The sequence below is a fragment of the Podarcis gaigeae genome (genome assembly GCF_964106915.1).
Source record: "Podarcis gaigeae genome assembly, chromosome: 2".
Classification (NCBI taxonomy): Eukaryota; Metazoa; Chordata; class Lepidosauria; order Squamata; family Lacertidae; genus Podarcis; species Podarcis gaigeae.
In genome coordinates, this window is record NC_139679.1 from 34241995 (window position 1) to 34265160 (window position 23166).

The 23166-nt window shown below is 45.2% G+C and overlaps 1 protein-coding gene across 7 annotated transcripts in view; it reads right to left on the bottom strand.

The window, feature by feature from the left end:
- The window catches only part of LOC310839441 (uncharacterized protein), a 63018-nt gene that overhangs the window by 13355 nt on the left and 26497 nt on the right, over positions 1-23166 (bottom strand). For 4 of the 7 annotated variants that reach the window (XR_014561497.1, XR_014561498.1, XR_014561499.1 and 1 more), the window contains exon 2: positions 4566-4652. Coding sequence is in view for 1 of the 7 variants with exons in the window: in XM_083728094.1 (XP_083584220.1) it covers positions 4566-4652; positions 7531-7566 (123 nt within the window). In the remaining 6 variants the exon portion in view is untranslated. Of the gene's footprint in view, positions 1-4565; positions 4653-7530; positions 7902-23166 lie in introns of those variants that run through there. The other 3 variants (XR_014561500.1, XR_014561501.1, XM_083728094.1) reach the window with 2 other exon arrangements.

Here is a 23166-nt window from a genome sequence, read left to right on the forward strand (position 1 = left end):
ACACTAAGGCAATGGGTCTTGCTTCTAGGAGCCCTCTGTTTGCCCATTGATTTGCATGCTGAGAACCTCCCGCCCCCCTCAAGTGTCAGTCATGGAGCTTCTGTGTAGGGATGTAAGGTAAGGTTACCAGATGTCCCGGTTTCCCGGGGACAGTCCCCAGATTTACAAATCAGTCCCCACACAAAATCCATTGAAGTTGAAAAGTGTCCGCGGATTCTTTGAAAAAAATCTGGTAACCTTAATGTATGGACATTTCAAAGATCATGCCAACATCCATTTGCACATTAATCTGATGTTTCCTGTTCTGCTAAAATTAGTTTCTTTTGCACAAGTCTTCCTTTTCATCCTCTACTTGTATGGAAATGCATGTTTTAAGGAAATGTATCTTGTGGCGCACAAAATATCATCAACATATATTTAAAAATCAATTACTTTCCCTTGGTGTTCCTTGCATGCAGCAAAAGCAACAAAGAGCTTTGAAGCACCTTAACGGTCCATTACAAAGCTCCGCATGCTTGCAATTCTAGCCCTGTCTACTCAGAAGTAAGCCCCATGGAATTCAATGAGGTGAGCGGAGTCAGAATCGCAGCCTAACTGGTTAGCTTGATTTCACAGTCCATCACCTGTCATCTTGTCTCCTTTCCCTCGCCCAGGCATCAGGGAGGGATGGTTTAGCACCCTCTTGACATTTTGCTCTTTATGTATGAATTAATCCTTCAGTCAGTAATAACGCTCTTTAACCATAATGTAAGTCCTTTCTTTATTGCAACATTTTATTTCATGCATGCAAATGTTACTCAGAAAATGGTGATGTGTGGGTGTTTCTGCTGAAACATAAACTCTCTAGGTAAGGTAAAGGGACACCTGACCATTAGGTCCAGCTGTAACCGACTCTGGGGTTGCGGCGCTCATCTTGCTTTAATGGCCAAGGGAGCCGGCGTACAGCTTCTGGGTCATGTGGCCAGTATGACTAAGCCACTTATGGCGAACCAGAGCAGCGCACGGAAACGCCGTTTACCTTCCTGCTGGAGTGGTACCTATTTATCTACTTGCACTTTGACGTGCTTTTGAACTGCTAGGTTGGCAGGAGCAGGGACCGAGCAACGGGAGCTCACCCCATCGCGGGGATTAGAACCGCCGACCTTCTGATCAGCAAGTCCTAGGCTCTGAGGTTTAACCCACAGTGCCACCCACGTCCCAAAACTCTCTAGGTAATATGTTTCAAATGTTGGAACTTGGCTAGTAGGGCAATACTTCAAAATGAAGATTTAGGGGACGGGTGCCAATCCATATGTTCCTCTTCACTTTGACTGCTAAAGTCCACAGGTAACAAAAGAGATCACTTCTTTCCATGGGAAAAGACAGAGCCGGCCCACCCATGATGTGGGGTGAAGGACCTGCCTCAGGCGGCAGAAGTGTAAGAGGCAATGCTCCACCCATCCCACCAATTTTGCCACCTGTCAAAGGAAGGTGTTGTAGCTCACCCCATTGCCACTTGTCTTCCCCACCCCTGGGCAGAGAAGCAGAGAGAGCAGCAATAGTTTGAGGAATGCCCTGGCTCCCACTGCGTTTGGTAAGAGCCAGGGCACCCGGAGTGGCAGTTCAAGTGGGACACAGCACGGTGGGCCAGGAGGTGGCAATTCCTGTTTCACTTCAGGTGGTGATAAGGGATGGACCGCCATTTGGAAAAGGAAAACAATCAACACTGCATTCCACTTGATTTTATAGTTCACAGTAAAAAGTGGACTGCCCAAGATTAAGTCCCATTGAATTCAGTGCCGCTGACTTCTGAGTAACCATGGTTAGGATTGACAGCCCTGGTGCATTTAGGCTGCCTCAGGCATCTGCGAGGACAGCAGCATTTCGACATCAATGGATATGTAAATGCAAAGCAATTTACATATCTATTTAGATATAAAGTGTGCAATGCATCTTTAAAATAACAACTTTTGTTGTGGAGGACTAAAGCAAAAAAGCACAAGGCTGTGCTGTGTTGGGATTGAATGGGCAGGGATTGAATGGGCAGATGGGAGGAAATCGATTTGATAGTCCGTTTTCAGTGCGTTTCTCTGACATCTGATTCTGGGAAGCGTTCTAGGGGATATAGATTCATCCCACAGGGAGCACCTGCAAAGTCTGGTGGGACCTGCTTTTGGTCCACATGATCTCAGCATGTAGTGTAGAACCACATCCAGCACTCCTTGATGGCTGGGGCAGTGTAGCGGGTAGCAGCGGCTGCTGTGGCGGCCGAAATGTATTTCAGAGAAGCTTGTTTGCCACCAACTATCTTCCCATGGAGGGACCCAGGATATACACTTCAGAGGAACCCCAGGCTTCTCCAGAATGCAATTACTCTGACACAAAGGGGTTCTAGAATGTCCTGAAGTTTTACACTATTAAATCCAATTAAATATGCTGGCGCAATGGAAGCTTAGCAGTATTGGGCTGCGGGGCATTTACATTTGCCAAAGCCAAGTATTTAAGCAGCACATGACTAATAACTTATTAGCACATTCTCCCAGAACAGCATGCTAATTATCCCTCTTGGAAAATCAATGGAAGAATGAGGCACATTGTATTTAAAACTAGAATGGGACAGTCCTCTCCACTTGCAACATGAAACGGAGCATTTGTGCTGTATGTTTGCTTATTTAAAAGCAAACTTCTGTTACTTTACCACATGGAAATCTGTTCTTGGTACAATGGTTCTACATGCGTTCATTGCTTGGGGCAATAAACCTAGGCAAGCCAAGAACCAGGAATCATGATTGTCTTCTGTCACATCTGTTTGAACAATAAACACCCTCATGTACTGAGGTGTTATCAGGGATATAGGCCTTTGACGACTGGTGCAGAAGTGTTTCCTAAATGCCTGGTTCCAGGGCCATACAGAGGGGGGAAAGCTTCCTAGTGTGTACGTAGTGATGAAACACAAAGGTGAAGCCACCATCTGGGTAATTAATCAACAAGTTCCAGAACTTTTATATTGGGGTGTGCAGGAATATTGAATTCCAAACTGAAATGGGGTGCCATGGAGAAATCTGGGGCTTGTCAGAGGAAAAGTGGGATCCTTATGAGCCAACACAAGTTGAAGTGGGGGACCCTCAAGCACTTGGGGTTCAACTCTCGTGGTCCCTTCCAACTCTACAATTCTGTGTATAGGATTGCACTGTCAAATGAGTTCTGGGCTTTGAAGGGAAAACAAGTTAGCCTCTTGGGAGAGGAAAATGCCAGAAAACGTGATGTGTATGTACTCTTAATAATAATAAACTAATAAACTTTCATTTATATCTCACCCTCCCTGGCTGTGGATCCAGTTGGAATCATTAGATTTATTCCAACAGAAAAATCTTTCACTCCAGTCAATATCTATATGACACTGTAAAGCCTTTGGGTGCTACTCACTGCCTAAAAACAACTTGGGATGCGGGTGGCGCTGTGGGTTAAACCTCAGAGCCTAGGACTTGCTGATCAGAAGGTTGGGGGTTCGAATCCCCGCGATGGGGTGAGTTCCCATTGCTCGGTCCCTGCTCCTGCCAACCTAGCAGTTCGAAAACACGTCAAAGTGCAAGTAGATAAATAGGTACCGCTCCGGCAGGAAGGTAAACATCATTTCGGTGCGCTGCTCTGGTTGGCCAGAAGCGGCTTAGTCATGCTGGCCACATGACTCGGAAGCTGTACGCCGGCTCCCTCGGCCAATAAAGCAAGATGAGTGCCGCAACCCCAGAGTTGGCCACGACTGGACCTTATGGTCAGGGGTCCATTAATCTTTACCTTTACACTGCCTAAAAAAGTCAAGTTGCATTTACCGGAAACCAAAATTTAAAACAAGCCATTGAAAGGCGAGATTCTTTTTGCAGATGGCCAAGAATTGCAGCTATACTTTCAGTTCTGCAAACTACGGGTTCCCCCCGTACGTCCTGACAAAACAATAAGCCATTAACCTCTAGTGCATTTGACACTTAACTAAGGCACCACACCTCGAGAAACTTGAATCTGTGAAAGGGAAGGGAATGCATGCTTCCAAATGCAAGACTGGACTGAGCAGAAGAACACTGCTGTTGGAAGCAGCTTCTTGGAGTGCAGCCACTGCAAATTTGGAGAAGTCTGGTAGTCTGTGTTTGGCTCAGTAGGCCAGAAGTAGTGAAGGCTGCTCAGAAGCATCTGTTTGTGCTTCACCTGGAAGGCATAATATCTCTAAGTACCATTCATTATAAGCAGCATCTTGCAGTTTTGGCAGAGCTGGTCTTGTATATATTCTAAGTAGACATGAAGGTTTAGAGCTCAGCTCACTCATCCCACACCAGCGCAGGGGCACAAACGGAGTCCCCAGGAAAGAAGGGGCCAAAGGCGCATTCAGCTATAATACTGCACGTTATTTTTCTTTCCAAATTGCAGGTTCTGCATCTTAATGCCTTTTAAGACAACATCACCTGCTGTTTTTGCTTCCTGACTTTCGTGTTTTGCTTTGCCGCTGTAGTTTTTAATTCCCAAGGTCTTTCCCTATACACCTATCATCTTAGTTTAAAAATGCAATCTGGTTCGCATGCGACACAAATTCTTACAGCAAGCCTGTAAAGTCTGTGGGGAAGCAAAGCACCATCTACGCCAGGCCGGCCAGTTCCCTCCGTAATTGAATCTTCAAGCCCTGCCTGACAAAGGAAAAAGACAAGAGAAAAATGAGACACTGGTTCAGGTGCACACACAGCAGCTTAGTTAAAAATGAATCCTCTCTGGGGAACGGTTGGTGGCTGAGCTTTTCCCCAGCCCTGATATCTGCTGCATTTCATGGCCCTGCTAGAAAACGGAGCCACAGAAAACTCCTTCCCTTCAACCATGAACTTTGCTGAGCTTAGTTTGAATATGATCTCCTGCCCTGATCAGGGTCGGATTTAGATGAAGAGAGGCCCCAGGCTACTCCACTTGTGAGGCCCCTCCCCACCCCCCACCCTCACGACTAGAATAAAATGGAAGAGTGTTATAAACAAAATTGAGCGAAGCCAAGGATGGTGACGGGTATTTAAAATTCTGCAATTCACAGTTTCTCCTCTAAAGGACATAAGATGGTTAAATACCATGGTGATTTTAAAAAATGCATAAAACTTTTGCAGTAGCTGAGCTTTCGCCGAAGAATTGATGCTTTTGAATTATGGTGCTGGAGAAGACTCTTGAGAGTCCCATGGACTGCAAGAAGATCAAACCTCTCCATTCTTAAGGAAATCAGCCCTGAATGCTCACTGGAAGGACAGATCGTGAAGCTGAGGCTCCAATACTTTGGCCACCTCACGAGAAGAGAAGACTCCCTGGAAAAGACCCTGATGTTGGGAAAGATGGAGGGCACAAGGAGAAGGGGACGACAGAGAACGAGATGGTTGGATAGTGTCTTCAAAGCTACAAACATGAGTCTGACCAAACTGCGGGAGGCAGTGGAAGACAGAAGAGCCTGGCGTGCTCTGGTCCATGGGGTCACGAAGAGTCGGACTAAACAACTAAACAACAACAGCTGAACTTTGTAAACATTTTGTGGAATGAGCATTATTTTTTTGGAAAATGAAGTTGTAATGTTATTCTTAAAATAAGGCCTGGGTAGGCCGGTCTTCCTGTTATATACCTGCTGGGATTGACAAAGCATATGACCCTCACCTGAATCTCTCTCCTGACAGGTGATTTGGTTTACAGCCAGTGTGGAAATAAAGGAGAAGATTGCCCACCAGATACCAGGCACTCTATTATTCAAATTAGGCCCCAGTGTTTTTCTTACAATCCCCTTCTCAATAAATTAATCAATTTTAATCTAGCATGTAAATTCTCAAAACTTTCTTATTTGTTAATTCGAGCAACTACTGCTCTCATTTCATTACAAACAGTATTTCTTACCTGGAACACACTTGAGCAAACCTGCTCCTCTTCCTTTCGCAGATATTTTGTTTCCATTTGCAACTGTAGCTGCCTCTGATGTGTTATCATTTAACTCTTTGGGGGGGAATTAGCATCAGACATCATATGCATGTCTGGCATTCAAATCAGGAGGAAGATGGGGGAGAGTGGCCCAGAGGAAGGCAAAAGGACAGGACCTGAGGGCCTTGAATACATGGTTGATGGCTGACTGGCAAGGAAAGGGCCTAGCAAATGCATTGCTGGGCTAGACAAGCTTGCTGTGAATGACAGCGTTCCCTCCTAGCAGAAGACTCACAGATTGGAAGGAAACCATAGCGATTAGGAGGAAGACGCTAATCTTAGGAAGGAGCAAGTGGGGCAGGAGTGAGATAATGATCTGAGGCTGCAGGACTCTGTACTATAACAATGGGCTGTAAATAATGGGTGGTACCCAACACACCACTACATGAGCATTCCATCAGTGCAAGGATTTCTGCTTGTGCAATGGAATGTTCTTCCCCTTCTCCTCCCCAAATCCACTGAGAAATATTGCGCTCGAAATTCTGTATGGTGATGTAAAAGCTCCGCCTGCTGTGTTTGAACTGTGACGACTCATTCTCACCTGTAAGTTGCCACCTCCTACTGCCATCGTCAAGCAATAAACATGCATGTTTGAACCAGGCCTTTAGAATACCCACCCAGAACCCTAATGGACGTTCAGTGGAGTGTCCAAGCTCTGTGCAGAATACTGTCATTTGAATAAGACCTGCTCACTCCAGGTCTTAAAATAAATGGAGCAGGAGGCCTCTTTCAATACCGAAAGGGGAGCTGCTTCATATGCACATTGGACCAATACACCCAAACCAAATTGCTGGGTAAGGGCAATTCACTCTTAAACGTATAGATCCTAGTGGGGAGGGGAATACTGTAGCTAAAATAATATGCTAAATTGTAACCATGTGCCTGTCTAGCCATAGTCAATAAAGCACTTTACCATGTTTAACACATCAACTTATGTTTAACATCACTTCAACATCAGACAAGGGAGTAATCCCATACATTTCAATGGGGCTAGTCATATGTTTCTAATTACGTGATTAAGATCTTGCTGAGAGGGGCTGCAATAAGTGCCTTGCCGCATGAAGATCTGAACAGCAAGTACCTATTTAAAAATCGGTGTGCAAAACTCCCTTAATGAAATGCTAAGAGGGAAAACCCACTTCTGTAGGTATCCTTTTGCGGATCTATCGTTAAATTCACAAAAAATAGCATCGCATTTCCATTAGATAAAAAAAGCTGCAAATCCACATGACTACATCATAGAACTTTGTTAACCTCTTTTTTTAATAGACGGCACTACAGCGTTTGATTTACATATTATTTTTGCAAGGAGAAATGTTTTCTATATGTTTAGAAAGTGCCATATTTTTATTTGAAGGGACAAAGTACATAAGAGGAAAACTTTCTTTGAACCATCTGTCGGAAATTGTGTGCAAATAACTCTGCAAAGCTTTGAAATCTTGCAGACTCGCATTCGGCGACCAGGGCCTTGCATTCTTTTTGACCAATATGGAAGCAACACCCTTTTACTTATTTTCACAGGGATATATCCTAATCCAGATGTTAACAAAAGAGAAGCCCGCAGTAACTCACAAGTCTCTTATACTTAGCTCTTTTCAATATTTTCATCTCCTTCTTGTTGATTCATAGCCAACTCCCACAACCAAACGGGGAAACTAATCTTCCCTCACCCTCAAATCCAGGCTAAGCTTTTCCCATTGATATAGGTTCCTTTCAGACAACCTGTTTTGTGGACATTCATTCTGGTTTGTTTGTACTGTGAGGTTATATGACATCAGCTGCTCATTGAGCATTCATTCAAATTTGTTTCTGGGGAGGTGTTACAACATCACACTAAGCAACTGTGACTCTACAGTTCCCGGTGCATTTTTCCATCACAAGCCCTCCTTTTTTGAGTTTTCAGTTTTCAAAAATTTACAGATACACACCTTACAATCACATACTTCCAACACAAATGCACATTAGACTTCACTCCTCCCCTTTTTTGTGGTTTCTTATCTTATTTAAATTTTTAAAACTGCATTTTCCACTTTACTCCATTTTTTAATTATTCTACAATTAATCTTAATAGTACTTTTAACTGCTTGATTTAAGTTAGCCCTTAATGCACTTACTTGCATCCCATGATTTTTCAAATATTCAACAAATGTCCCCCGCTCTTTAAAATATTTTGTGGTTTCTTACCACACCCGTTAATTTTGCCATTTTGACGTAATCCATAACTTTTAATCAGCCATTCTTCCTTGGCTGGAACAGCATCCTCTTTCCACCTCTGGGCAAATACCATTCTGGCTGCGGTTCTAGCATACTGTACATAATTTTTTTTTAAGGTCCTTCAGAATTTCAGAATTAACTATCCCTAAAGAGAAGTTCTGTTCTGGGGGTTTTTTTTACGCAAGAGCTCAGATCCACTTTAAACGAACAACTTGAATGTGCCACTATGCAATAGAATCCCACCTGCAAAATAGTGACAGGCTGGGTGTTGTCATCGACCCCAGCCAGTGTGGCTAAACATCAAGGATTATGAGAGCTGGAGTTCAACATCACCTAGCGGGTGGGGAGGCACAATTTCTCTATCCCCAAAAGAATCCCAGGACAGAATTTGGAGTTTGGAGAGAAATCTCCATTAGGGATCACTAGCCTCCTTACAGAATTATAGTTTCCTGCATTGACTGGGGGACGGGACACACACACCATTAAACCATTTGAAGTATGCAGTGTATATTTTGTACAGTGGTACCTCTGGTTAAGAACTTTATTCGTTCCGGAGGGCCGTTCTTAACCTGAAAGTATTCTTAACCTGAGGTACCACTTTAGCTAATGGGGCCTCCCGCTGCTGCCGTGCTGCCACCGTATGATTTCTGTTCTCATCCTGAGGTAAAGTTCTTAACTCGAGGTACTACTTCCGGGTTAGCTGAGTCTGTAACCCGAGGTGTTTGTAACCCGAGGTGTTTGTAACCCGAGGTACCACTGTATATGGAAGACTTCAGTTTGCTATGCAAGAGAGTTCCCTTTGTAATTTTAATGTGCATTAGCAGCAGGAGAATGAGTATAAAGCACACCTGGATAAGCAGGAGTGTTCTTTATACAGAACCTGGGGCTCATGATTTATTTCTTTATTTATTGCATGAGTCTTGACTGCTTCCAATTGGTACTCGCCACCACATCCTATTGAGTGCTCTGCTTATGTAGGCAGGAATCTACTCAGACCCCCTAACAGCCACCTGTTCCTATATTTTTACCCCAGCCTGTTATGCTGCAGGATGCCTATGTTGCTAAATTATAGCGAGTCTACTCATGGCGGCAGCGGCAGTGGAGTCAGCCACCCGCACCCTTTGAGAAAACCTTCTACAGAGTTAACATAATGTTCAGTCAAGTGGATTAAGATGCATGAGAAATTCTGAAAAGTAAGGTTTTTAATTGTTGGGTTTTAATGAGGTCGTGCTATTATTAATTAGTAATATAAGACAGCTTCCTATGCCTGTATGCTCATCCAGTCAAACCATTGTGTCCATCCAGCTCAGTATTGTCGACACTGACTGGCAGCAACTCTCCAGGGGTTCAGAAAGGGCTCTCCCTGAGCCCTATCTGGAGATGCTGGGGACTAAACCTGGGACCTTTTGTGTGCATAGCAGATGCTCTGCCAACTAAGGTATTAAAAACGTTGTGAATTTTTTTTAAAAAAAGTTTTGAAAAATACATTGAATTTTGCATAGCTCGCCATCGCCATCTAGTGTCACATTTGTATATTACACCTTACAACACATTTAGAATGTTTTATTTGCAGCTGTGAAGCTGAGTCACAACTTATCCCTGCTACTACTAACTACTGCCATTTTAACAGCACCAACAATACCTTTAATGTACATGTTGCTAACCCTGCTCTGAATGTCAAAGCTTTGCTGAATCAGAACTTGGACCTTTCCACAAAACGAATCCCAACCCTGCGTTTTAGGATAGTGGTTCCCAATTAGCCTAGTACTACGGACCCCCTATATTCCAAAAGTCAAACCATGGACCCCCTACTTTTAAAATTTTTTGATATGTCTATGGTAGTTTTTGTTATGTGAATGCTGCCATAGACCCCCAGGGAACCACATACAAAAGTGCTTCTTTACTTTTCCCAGCTCTGCAGTGTGCTTTCCATGTTTACCTAGGCACCATCATCTCAGCAATCAGACTTCATTTTCCACACTGGCCAAGTCAATTCTTGATGCAGGATGAGTTTCTGTTAATGCATCTTCTGGGAAATCTTGATAATTAATGGTCTTTTGAAACAAAATATCATTAAAAATAATACTGAGCATGTTAACATCAGTTCACAGGTTGCAGCTAAGATAACCAAATTAGAAGAATGATGGGGAGCTGATGGGAAACCGGCTCCCAGTTTTGGCAGCTGAAATAAACATCCAGTTATTTAGGAGTGGGGGAACTGCGCCCCCTCCAGATGTTTTTAGCCAGTGGTCAGGAATGATAGGAACTGAAGTCCAACAACATCGGGAGGGCCACAGATTCACTATTTCCTGAGCGAAATAGACTTTATTCTTGCTATAATTGTGTTTTCATGCTGTCCTACTGCTACCGCCCTGGAAGCAGAGGCAGACTTAGGTAAACTTTCATAATATGGCACTCTGTGCAAGGCCAAAACTGAGCAACACCAAATGGATTTTCTCAATTTTGCATCTCCCCCCCTCCCCCAGCTTGGCACCCTGTGCGGAGGAACCACCCGCACCACCCTAAATCCCACACTGAATGAAGCCCCTTGCATGGGCTTCTGCTAGTATGACTCATTCATTGAATAGTGCCCTTTGTGTCCTAGAAGATGGGGAAGGGATGGAGATCTTGATCTATCATCTATCTATCTATCATCTATCTATATCTATCTATCTATATCTATCTATCTATCTATCTATCTATCTATCTATCATCTATCTATCTATCTCTATCTATCTATCTATCTATCATCTATCTATCTATCTATCTATCTATCTATCTATCTATCTATCTATCTATCTATCTATATCTATCTATCTATCTATCTATCTATCTATCTATCTATCTATCTATCATCTATCTATCTATCATCTATCTATCTATCTATCTATCTATCTATCTATCTATCTATCATCTATCTATCTATCTATCTATCATCTATCTATCATCTATCTATCATCTATCTATTTATCTGTCTATCTATGGCTGTTCCCTAAATGGCTGGATAGAGGAGATCATGCAGGAAACCTGCAGCAGAATGGAGAACTGAACTCAGGTGTTATCTGAGCTCCATATCTTAGCAACAAGGCACCTGTTTGTGCCAAGATGTTTGAGGGCAGCCGGCAAAGCAGACCCTTTGGGGACTAACCCTAGCAATTGGCCCCATGGGCCCAAGTGCAAAGCTGCTAACATCAGCTTGGTGTATTGGCAAAGGTCGCTCCAGAGCAAAGTTTTGCCATATTGCACCCCTTTATGTCAAGGTGCTTATTATTTTAAGCTTCTTCTGGCATGGAAAAGCACTTTCCATTTGCCTGGCAAGACTGGCCGGCTCCAGGTTTGATTCTCTCTGTGCCCACTGCAATTGAAAGCTGCTGTCCTTTCTTTGTTTTTTAGCTGGGCAGCATGTGAGTGTTGCTCCCGAGGCAGGTGGAAGTAGCACAATGCCCCTTCTACTCTCTCACAGTGGCTGCCAGCTTCCCTTGGATTTTGGTTATGGGACCAAGGGTTCACTTCTTCCCAGTAGCCAAAGATCAGCCACACCTCCATCTTAGGTGTTTATGGAAGCAGCAGTAACTCCTGGGTCAGAAAAAAGGTTTGTCCCCTGTGGGGATTTGATTCAGTCCATGGGGAAGTAGGAGTTCCTGCTTAACAGCTGTTTGTATCACCTTCAGAAGAGGCAGGGAAGAATGGTTCAGATGTGGCAGAGGAAAAAGAAATTGTGTTTGTGTGTGTATGTTTTTATGAAAAGAGCTCTACTGAAATTCTTAGTTGATAGCAGCCATGTTGTTGTTGTTGTTGTTCAGTCGTTTAGTTGTGTCCGACTCTTCGTGACCCCACGGACCAGAGCACGCCAGGCACTCCTGTCTTCCACTGCCTCCCGCAGTTTGTCAAACCCATGCTGGTAGCTTCGAGAACACTGTCCAACCATTTCGTCCTCTGTCGTCCCCTTCTCCGTGTGCCCTCCATCTTTCCCAACATCAGGGTCTTTCCCAGGGAGTCTTCTCTTCTCATGAGGTGGCCAAAGTATTGGAGCCTCAGCTTCAGGATCTGTCCTTCCAGTGAGCACTCAGGGCTGATTTCCTTAAGAATGGAGAGGTTTGATCTTCTTGCAGTCCATGGGACTCTCAAGAGTCTCCTCCAGCACCATAATTCAAAAGCATCAATTCTTTGGTGATCAGCCTTCTTGATGGTCCAGCTCTCACTTCCATACATCACAACGGGGAAAACCATGGCTTTAACTATATGGACCTTCCCAGGTCCATATAGTTGCCGATGTCTCTGCTTTTTAAGATAGCAGCCATAGGCACAGGAAATCCCTCTCCCTCTAGGTTGGCACATTGGAAAGAACTGCTTTCCTTTTTGTGGCATTTACTGAGCTTTCAGCAAGCAGGTTTGCTCGTCTAGGTTTGCATTGCAGCTCATTCTGCAGACTGGGCTTCATTTCGTTCCCTTGGTGTCTCTCTCTCTCAGCCCCCCCCCCCAGTCTCTCACCCCCACATTTGCCCCGAGGCTAAGATTTAAATCTCGTTATGTCAGCTGTGTTTCAGGCATTGGCCCTCTTTCAGCATGACTCTCTCTGGCCTAATTTAGATTTAAGACCATTTCTGTACCAGAGAAAGTGTTGGTCTAAGTTTTTGGGAGTAGGGTGGGGGGGTAGGGGGAGAATCCAGACTCATTCAAGCTTTGTTTATATTCATCTCCCCATGGCCAGCCAGACACCTGCACAAGACATAGCACAAACTTTACACAGGGAAACAGTTGTCCAAGTTCCAAGAGCACTCTCAAATGTCCACAGCAACCATTAAGTGTGGTCTCTTGCTTTTCATTCCCTGTATTTAATTTATTTCTCCAGATCAGGCAAGTCACATAGAGAGCCAAACTGGGAGGTGCCCAAGTACCCTAGAAATTGGAATATGCAAGGACACACACACACACACACACACACACACACACACACACAGAGTACCAGTTGGTTGTTTCACGGACGTAAAGCCACTGCCAGGTGGCCATTAACTCAACGTCTCAATAATAACCAGATGGCTGAGAATTTGTACACCTCTTCTTCAAATATCTAGTTCTCTGGTCATTACTGTGTCTGAAAGCTACAACTAGAGATCCAATTGCGACATGAACCACCAGCAACATTTCCCAAGAGCAGTCATGGACATGGCACATGCAGCCACAGTCATCTCTGCCTTGTCCTAGGCGACACACTGCAGGGCAGAAAATCCAGGTTTGCCACCAAGGTTTGCATAATGAGCAAAAATGGCAGCCTGTCAACAATATGAAACACAGGTAAGCAGGTGTGGAGTGAGGGCTGTTTTGTTTTTTTTTTTTTGTCATCACAGTCATATTTTACATTTATAGGTCTATGCTGAAAGACGGGGTGTTGTGTGTAGCAGCTAGTGGTGTAATACAACCTCAACCAAGATGCACAGCCAGTCACGATTCCCTAGCTACATTTCTCACGTGTTTGCAAACGTTCACACTTCACGCTTGTATTCATAAATACAAATACAAGTAACGTATGAACTGAAGTGGTCTTCCAAGTGTACAGTAGAGCTGACAGTCTGTAGCATGGGTAGGCAAACTAAGGCCGGGGGCCAGATTCGGCTCAATCGCCTTCTCAATCCGGCCCGTGGACAGTCTGGGAATCAGCGTGTTTTTACATGAGTAGAATGTGTCATTTTATTTAAAATGCATCTGGGTTATTTGTGGGGTCTGCCTGGTGTTTTTACATGAGTAGAATGTGTAATTTTATTTACAATGCATCTGGGTTATTTGTGGGGTCTGCCTGGTGTTTTTACATGAGTAGAATGTGTAATTGTAATTTTATTTAAAATGCATCTCTGGGTTATTTGTGGGGCATAGGAATTTGTTCATTTTTTCCCTTCAAAATATAGTCCGGCCCCCCACAAGGTATGAGGGACAGTGGACCAGGCCCCTGCTGAAAAAGTTTGCTGAGCCCTGGTCTGTAGTGTCAAAGATAGGTGTGGAGTGTGTATGTGAGAGAGACAGTGTGAAGATGCATATGGCATCATATGGCAGCAAACTGGGAGTGCCACTGTATATACATACAGTATATACATAACAAGAGGCTGCATCTACTTTTGACTCTCTTAATATAACAGCATGCTTCTGAGCATGCATTTGTCTCAAACATACTTTGCATTTGTAGTTGCATATTTCAAAAACCTTAGTTATATATCTAAAACATCATGTGTGCAACTCTGACTGGTTGCACTAGGGAAACAGGAGAACCACAGAAGGTGAGACCATGGCCATCCAAGGATGGATTTGCCTGGTTAGGTTCATATAGTAAGCTCTGGGTACCAGTAGTTGTGGTGGTACAGCATTCCCCTGGGCCATGGGTCAATGGGAAGGAGGGGCTTCTGCAGGGCTAGGCACTGAGGCAGGATGGAGATTATAAAGGGCAAGTAAAGATTTCCATCCTTTTTGTGAGATGAGTAAAAAACCCAGAAAGCATTGCTTTATGCTTTTAAGAAATGCAGTCAAGGAGAACCCGATTACTGAACCTTGATCTGAATTGTCACTCCCAAGTTACCCTTTTACAGAAATAGAGCACCGCAGAAATATGCAAATGAGGAATGGTTCATTTAAATTTAATGCTAATGAGAAGATTTCCTTCTCTTTCCAGCAGAGAGCAGCTGTTCTCATTTCAAGCTGGCAAAGTGTCTCTAAATCACCTCCACAGCACTGAGGTGGACAGTGATGTCACTGTTTATAGGTTATTAGTTATTATTTTATAGACGTATCTGGCACCTGCCTTTTAAAGAGACTCCTTCAGATGGCTCCTGGCCTTCTGCCACTGAACCTGTCCCAGTAATTCTGTCTCTCACTAGCATCCTTCCAAGTGTCAAAACACCACTCCCTCCGTACAGCAGATAACTTTTAAGGAGACCTTAGGCTCTTTGTTTCCCTGCAGCTTGCTGCTGCTTTATGATCTATGGGAACAAGGACATCACTTCTCTGTTCAGCCCTGCTGGTCAAACATAATGGAATCCGGAGGCGTGGGGTGGGGACCCAGTGTGGGCATGTTCTTGCGTGGGGGTGGGGAGCAAGAAAGGTGAGGAGGAGAAGGAGAGCGGGAGAAGCGTGAAGCATATAGGGAAAGGAGAGCAGAAGGTGGGTGATGCAAGGATAACAACAAAGAGACGACGGCTTTGTAAGTTAACAGCCAGTGCTAGCCCAGAACATTTTGCTTCCTGAAGCAGAGCCCAAATGGTGCCTCTGAGCAACAAGGAGAGAGATACGGGAACAACATTTTAAAAAGTTTTGCTGCGCTGTTCAGCCACCAAGCCCTGCCCTCAGCTATCCTCCCGCGGCAGCCCCTTCCCCTTGAAGCAGGTTGCTTCACCCTGTGGTATGACAGCTGGTTCCAGGTGTTGCAGGTGGATGACTAAGTGATGGAACGCGAGATGGGATGTGATCCTGGAAGAGGGGGCAGAGGAAACGAAATCCACCTGCAATTGCTTCCCCCAGGGATGACTGGACAAAACAAAGCCACTTCCGCCCTACGAAGGAGGTGGGGTTGCGGGCGTCATGGCCCCAACTGAATGGAACCAGCCGCTGCGCGATTGGGGGGATTCCTGGCCTCATCACCCCCTGGCCAGCCAATCAGCTGGCTCAGGGGGCGTGGCCAGCCCTATTTAAGGCAGGACGCGGCCAGGGATCTCCCTCTTTGCCGCCTGCCAGCTGTTCCTGCTTTTCCCACCCTCCTGCCCTATCAGGGCTTCGTTCTTTGACCTTGCTATGGACCTTGGTTGGTCGCCGTTGAGGGGCCTGGTAGGAATTTTTCCACTTGGCAAATTGGCACCAGCCACTTGGTTTTCACCTACCTTATAGCAAATCATCACAACTTTCTGGGTAATGGCGGTTAGTCATTGGTATTGTTCTGTAGATGGAAGAGGGGAGGTAGCGCCACCACCTGCCCCACATATTGAAGGGTAGTCCAATACAGGATTCCGGGGGACATGGCCCTGTCCAAAGCCTGGGGAGGTGAGGGCCTAAGGCACGCCCTCGAGCAGTGACCCTGGGGGAGTTCCTAGTTGATGTGCATCAGCAGGACTCCCCCTACTGGTGGTTAACCCTTCCCGGACTTCAGTCGGATATAGTCTGTTATGACCAATGTCTCCAGAACCTGGCCACTGGTTGCATTGTCTTGCTTGAGGGAAGAACTTTCTGGTAGAAGGGGTAGTCAATCTAAGCGGAGCTGGTAAATAGTAGGTGAGAGTTGGTGGAGCATCAGGGTTGGAGTCACAGCATGTTGGGGGAAGGGTTGTATAAGTCTTTCTCCCCCCCCCCCACTCTGTTCCCAACAACACCTCCTCACAACCCACCTACTATTAACCCTCAGAAGATAAGCCAAATTTGTAGTTTAGCTCTCTGTGTCTTTTGCACAAGAGAATTGTGTCCATATACGTCAGCATTACCTTGTGGCTGCACATTAGCCATTAGCCATAAAGTGTTCATAGTCCCTGTCCCAGAAAGCCTCCAAAAGGCTTTGCTTTTTCCTTATGCTTTGGCAATATTTGCGCAGTCAAAAGCCAAAGCCACGTCAAACTGAAAAGAGAAAGGGGCTGTGACTCCATCACAGGGAGGGAGAAATGTGCCACAAATTAAAAAGCAAACTCACTCAGTCTCGCATTCTGTCAGGGTTGTAGATGAGGAACGGCATTGTATTTCATTTGTGATCAGTTCATGCCTTTCTCTGTTAGATGATTAACATGCCTAAAGTTCATTTTTTTCCAGGAGCTGAAGCAGTGAGATACCTGCTTGCCAGCGCAGATTTTGCACTAATTCAGCATCACTTAGGTGAATTGCAGAAGTACCCTGTGCCTTCCAAAATATGAATCATCATTACATGAATGAATTCCCTGGGAAATAGAACAACTTCTGCTTCAGTTCTGCTAATAAGCAGCACACACCTTCTGTTGCAGAGCCACGGCTTCTTAAGGCTTGGTGCAACAGAGATTAAAGAAGGTGGTGCATAAGAACTGCTGATCACACTCATAAAAACCCAGGAAAGGGAAGATGACCATAGCACTCAATTATTGTGGTAGCCTTCAGTGCTTGCAATGGAGTAGCACTCCAAAACAGGAAGCCCAAGAAATGGAAGCATTTCCCCATTCCCCTACAGTTCTGTAGGCCTTGCAAAATGTGCATAACTCATTCATATAAACCAAATCAGCCCAGGCTAGCCAGAAGGATAATGAATTAGGGAGTGAGTAATTAGGGAGGGGACGCGAGTGGCACTGTGGGTTAAACCACAGAGCCTAGGACTTGCTGATCAGAAGGTCGGCGGTTTGAATCCCCGCGACGGGGTGAGCTCCCGTTGCTCGGTCCCTGCTCCTGCCAACCTAGCAGTTCGAAAGCACCTCAATGTGCAAGTAGATAAATAGGTGGGAAGGTAAACAGCGTTTCCGTGCGCTGCTTTGGTTCACCAGAAGCAGCTTAGTCACGCTGCCCACACGACCCGGAAGCTGTCTGTGGACAAACGCCGGCTCCCTCAGCCAGTAAAGCGAGATGAGCGCCGCAACCCCAGAGTCGGTCACGACTGGACCTAAGGGTCAGGGGTACCTTTACCTTTACAATTTGCTAGCTCTACAAACATATAAAACGGCAACCTATCTTTTTCCTCTTCACCAATAACCATCCTGTTTGCCACATGTCTGGTTGATTGCACATGCCACAAATTTGGTTTTAAAATGATGTCACACTTGGATCAAAGTAAGTGTGACATTGGTATGATATTCCAGCCAGTAATCCTAAGAACCGCCCTTTCCAGTGCCTGAAAATGTCTTCTCATTGGCTTACTACAGGGAGCTAAGGAGAGAAAAGGGGATTGTCCTCAAGAAACAGTTTGGGATCCTGACACAGTTTTAGAGCTTCTCTCTCCTATAAGGATGAAGCAGGATCCAACCACAAGTTCACCATGGGTTGCAATGAGGGGTTTGACATGCCAGCATGAGCTACGGCCCAGACAGAATCCTTTCCCTGGTTCACAGGATGCCAAACCGAACTCTACACCAACAATCTGTACGCTAAGCAGTTTCTGCTGCTTTCTCACTGCAGATCATCATCATCATCATAATGAATGCAGCTTTGCCCTGTTCCTCATCTGCAACTGAAAGGACATATTCCACATCAGTGAGTATGTGGCACAGGCACATAACTTCTTCATTCTCACCATTTGCCCCATTAAAAGCAGTGCAACGTCCTTGGAAGATTGGCTTGTATCCCACACAGTCTACTGCAGGTATTAAGAAGATTTTGGGGGGTAAAGGGACACCTGGCTGCTTTTTTGTGTGTTTTTTTGGTGGCGTGTAGGAACAAGGGATCTACCAAGGTCAGATTTATTTGACAGCTTCCCTTCTGTTTGGAAGGAGCACCTGTCAGCTCTGTCCTTTTCATCCAGAGCTTTTTCTTGCGTTCTGAGCTAGAAGCTCCCCTGGCATTTTCTAGCCTCGGAATGCTTTGAAACTGCTTCCTGCTGCAAAGGGTGTGGAGCTGCTCTCTGATCAGCCCTTGGTGGACAATGGAGCTCTCTTTTCGAGTCTGCCTGGCAGGAGCTGACCAGGCAAAAGGAGTGGGAGTGGGGGGAAACATTCCTGTCCTTTGACTCTGGGGAAGCCAGAGCTCAGTGGTCCAAAAGAGATGAAGTCCCTTCTCCACCTCCACATAGAAATTTGTGGGGGGGGGGGGGATTGATGCAATTCACATTTAAAGGCAAACCTACCTAATTTGCACAGTCTGAAACAACACGTGAACTGAAACACAGCCACCTTTCTTGAATCTGCAGCTTTCCAAATTTTACGATGCAGTTCCCCAGCCAAATAATATATGCACAAATGCACAGACTAGGGCAAAGCATGGATAAAATTGCATATATCAGTGTAAAACAACATACAGAAGTGCATTATGCATTATATTAGAGGAAGCTATTTTGCAAAAAAAAAAAAAAGTGTATATGAGGAAGAATTGCAGACAAAAATGTGACTATTAGGAGGAATTCGGACCAAAATGCTGGTGAATTTTCGTAAGAATTAAAAAATAAATAAAAGTGGCATCTCCCCCCCCCCCCCAAAAAAAATCATGCTGCACACCAAGGAGCTCTTTCAGTCTTAGCTTTTTTAGTAAAACACTGGCAAATGTCATAAGAGATAACATACAGTGGCTCTGAAATAGGCAGATATTAGTTCAGCCCACAAGGAAATGAAGAGCACCAGATCGAGGCAAACTGTGTTAGGGACCTTCTGTGAAGTGCTGGAGGGGGTGAGAAGAGAGGGAGAGCTCTTTTTTTCCTGGAAAAGGGTAAGGAGGAGACAAAGTATGGCAGGATTCCTCAACAGAGCACAATGGCCTCCTCCCTGTCCAAATATATATACAGTGGTACCTCGGGTTACAGACGCTTCAGGTTACAGACTTTGCTAACCCAGAATTAGTACCTCGGGTTAAGAACTTTGCCCCAGGATGAGAACAGAAATCGTGCAGCGGTGGCAGCGGGAGGCCCCATTAGCTTAAGTGTTACCTCAGGTTAAGAACAGTTTCAGGTTAAGAACGGACCTCCAGAACGAATTAAGTTCTTAACCCGAGGTACCACTGTATATAAAAGAGAAAGGGAGGCTTTGAAGAAATACCTCTTCTGCAATCCACTAGATTCAGAAATGAAGAAGCAGAGAGCAGGGAGCAGAGGAAATAATAGAGCAGGGAGATTGTGAACCCCACCCCTCAAGACACAGACATTTCTCTAGCATTAGTGAGACCGAAGGCTCCACACTTGAATGTGCATAAACCCAAGCCCTAAATCCCAAACAGGGACACCAACAGGATTTCCTGGGTCCCGTACACTGGATATGGATTGGGCCCCTTGCACCTGTCTCTCCCGGCAATCTATTGATAAGAATGGTTGCTTACATATTTTCATTTAGCCTACGTCACAGGGCTGGTTGCAAAAAAAAAAAAAAAAAAAAAGTGTAAAAAGCTGGAGGCAAAGAAAACGTGCAAAACCTTCCAGCTCCTGGGTGGGAAAGCAAGGTACAAGTATATGTCGCAAAGTGCATAAACCATGCCATGGGAAGTAGTGATGGCCGCCAACTTGAGTGGCTTTGAAAGAGGATTACACCAGGCTTCCTCAACCTCAGCCCTCCAGATGTTTTTGGCCTACAACTCCCATGATCCCTAGCTAGAAGGACCAGTGGTCAGGGATGCTGGGGATTGTAGTCTCAAAACATCTGAAGGGCCAAGGTTGAGGAAGCCTGGATTAGACAAATTCATAGAGGTTAAGGCTATCGATGGCTACTAGGCTTGATGGCTATGCCTTCACAGCCAGAGGTGCTAATGCTTCTGAAGGCCAGTTAGTTGCTGGAAATCTCAGAGGGGAGAGTGCAGCAACTCCCTTAACCTTACCTGGGGATTGAATCTGGGACCTTTTGTAGGTGTACAGGAGTAGTCAAGATGCATAGGACCAAAGGCTGGACTGTCTCCGAGGACAAAAAATATATATCTCACAGGGCCTCTCCCCCATCTTTCATGGTAAAAATATAAGGCAGATAAATTGAATAGCAACCCATTTGTTACCCTTTCATGACACCCCAAATCAGCTTCCTCACTCTGCCCAATGTTAGGGCCGGCCTTGCTGGATGTATATGCATTCTCCCACTGAACTGCCGTCATTCCCCTGTCCCCAAAACAAGGGATGTTTCATGAATTTACCTGTCATCCTCATATTCTCTGTATCTTTCCAGTTTTAGGATTTGTGTCACCAACGCAAACATATAGTATGGGTTGTATCCAACCCACTGATAGTAATGAGCTTAAGTCAGTCATGTTCATTACTTCCAATGGGTTTACTGTGAGTAGGACTAGCATTGGCTACAACCCAGTATGTGCCACCAGTGCAAGCCTTGTCAGTGTGTGTGAATCTGTGTGATCAATAGTTACAGGTAAGTACAACTTTGTTTTTCCTCATCCATCGTTCCAGGTCCAGGTGGATTTTCTATGGCTGGCTGGCAATATTTTCACTTGGGAGCAGACCAAGGAACAAAGTCACATTTTCCATCTGACTACCAGAGACCCAGGCTCTCACAAAAGTAGCAGCACAGAGGTATCTGTTCCAGCTGATATTACCTTTCCCTCCCTTTGGTTGATCTGCTATTCACAATCAAACACTTGAGCCAACTACACCTTTAAAAAATCTGCCAGATGCAGGAAATATAAGCCCCTTTAAGAGCAGTTTTTGTTCATATAAAGCAGAATATATGGGTGGAATTCAACATCATGCTATGGTGAATGTCTCGTCGATGCAAGAGTTGAGGCTTGCCAGATGGAACAATCCTCCCTCTCCTCCCTCTATGTGCCGTTCTAGAATTCCCCCCACCCTGCTGAGCCAATTTGGGAGAGTGCTGGGGGGGGGGCGCATAGAGGGAAGGAGAGGAGGGGAAAGCCCCATTGCGCAAGTGGAAGCCCTTGTGCAGGTTTTGCATTGACGGGATTCATTAGGTGAATCCCTCCATTGTGTGTGTGTGTGTGTGTGTGTGTGTGTGTGTGTGTGTGACACCTTTTCCAGCAGTTGCAGACTAAGCCAGGAATTTAGAAATCCAATCTGTTGCCCAAGGTTTCCAGTAGAAAAGCAGTATTCACACCCCTCCTCCAAGCAGTTTGTTTTGTCTGCTTCGGTCTTGGAGGAAATGGAGATGAAGGCATTGGCTGGCTCAGACAAAATCTATTATTTCCCGGACTTGAGTCCCCACAGACTCACCGTACTGCAAGCAGGGAGAAATGGAAACACCTGGAGTAGGATTTTGACCTCACCAAGCCATATGAGATCAGCTGGAATCATATTATAGGAAAGTTTAAAAATGCCTGCAAGCAAATCCATGACTCCCAGAAAAGCTCCAAACAATAAATGTGTCCCAATGGTTTAGTGTCCAGTCAGGACAATTCATTTAAGCTTCTCAAGCTGAAACACAGCTTTACTGGGAGACACCTTTTGCTCCCAACCCATCAGGCTTGGGGATTTCATGCACATTTCCCATATGGCCAGGAAAGAGAGAATGGAATTGGAAAAGCAGAGTAAACATAAAACAACTTAGGGAAGGAATAGGGTTCCTTCATGCAAAGATGACACTGTCCTGGCTCTCACCCTCAGACACAGTATTTGGACTCAAGTCTCAGCATTAGTTCAAGGTTTCTGAGCACAATTCAAAGTGCTGGTGTTGACCTTTAAAGCCCTAAATGGCCTCAGTTCAGTATATCTGAAGGAGCACCTCCACCCCCATCGTTCTACCCGGACACTGAGGTCCAGCACCGAGGGCCTTCTGGCGGTTCCCTCACTGCAAGAAGCCAAGTTACAGGGAACCAGGCAGAGGGCCTTCTCAGTAGTGGCACCCGCCCTGTGGAACACCCTCCCATCAGATGTCAAAGAGAACAACTACTACCAGACTTTTAGAAGACATCTGAAGGCAGCTCTGTTTAGGGAAGCTTTTAAAGTTTGATGCATTATTGTATTTTATTATTTTGTTGGAAGCCGCCCAGAGTAGCTGGGAAAGCCCAGCCAAATGGGCAGGGTAGAAAGAAGAAGAAGAAGAAGAAGAAGAAGAAGAAGAAGAAGAAGAAGAAGAAGAAGAAGAAGAAGAAGAAGAAGAAGAAGAAGAAGAATTACAAGATACACGGTTCGTAAGTCTATAAGCACAGCTTTAAGATTCATGGCTAGGCAGTAGCTAAGGTGTTGCCCCTACACTTGGCATATCTCTGCTGCTCTACTTTTAAAGAGTGGTGAAGGAAGAGTCATTTGTGTGATTCCCATCCAAAGTGAGAAGACGGTACTTGCAAGTCTGTGCTCCTGCAGGCGCTCCCTTGTGATGGGACCTGAGTCAGTCCTTCCGAACCTCTGGTTCAGCCAGCCCTGCTGATTGGACATCCCTCTGCCTCCTCTGCTACCATGGGGACTTCACTCCCAAGTAGCAGGGGGCA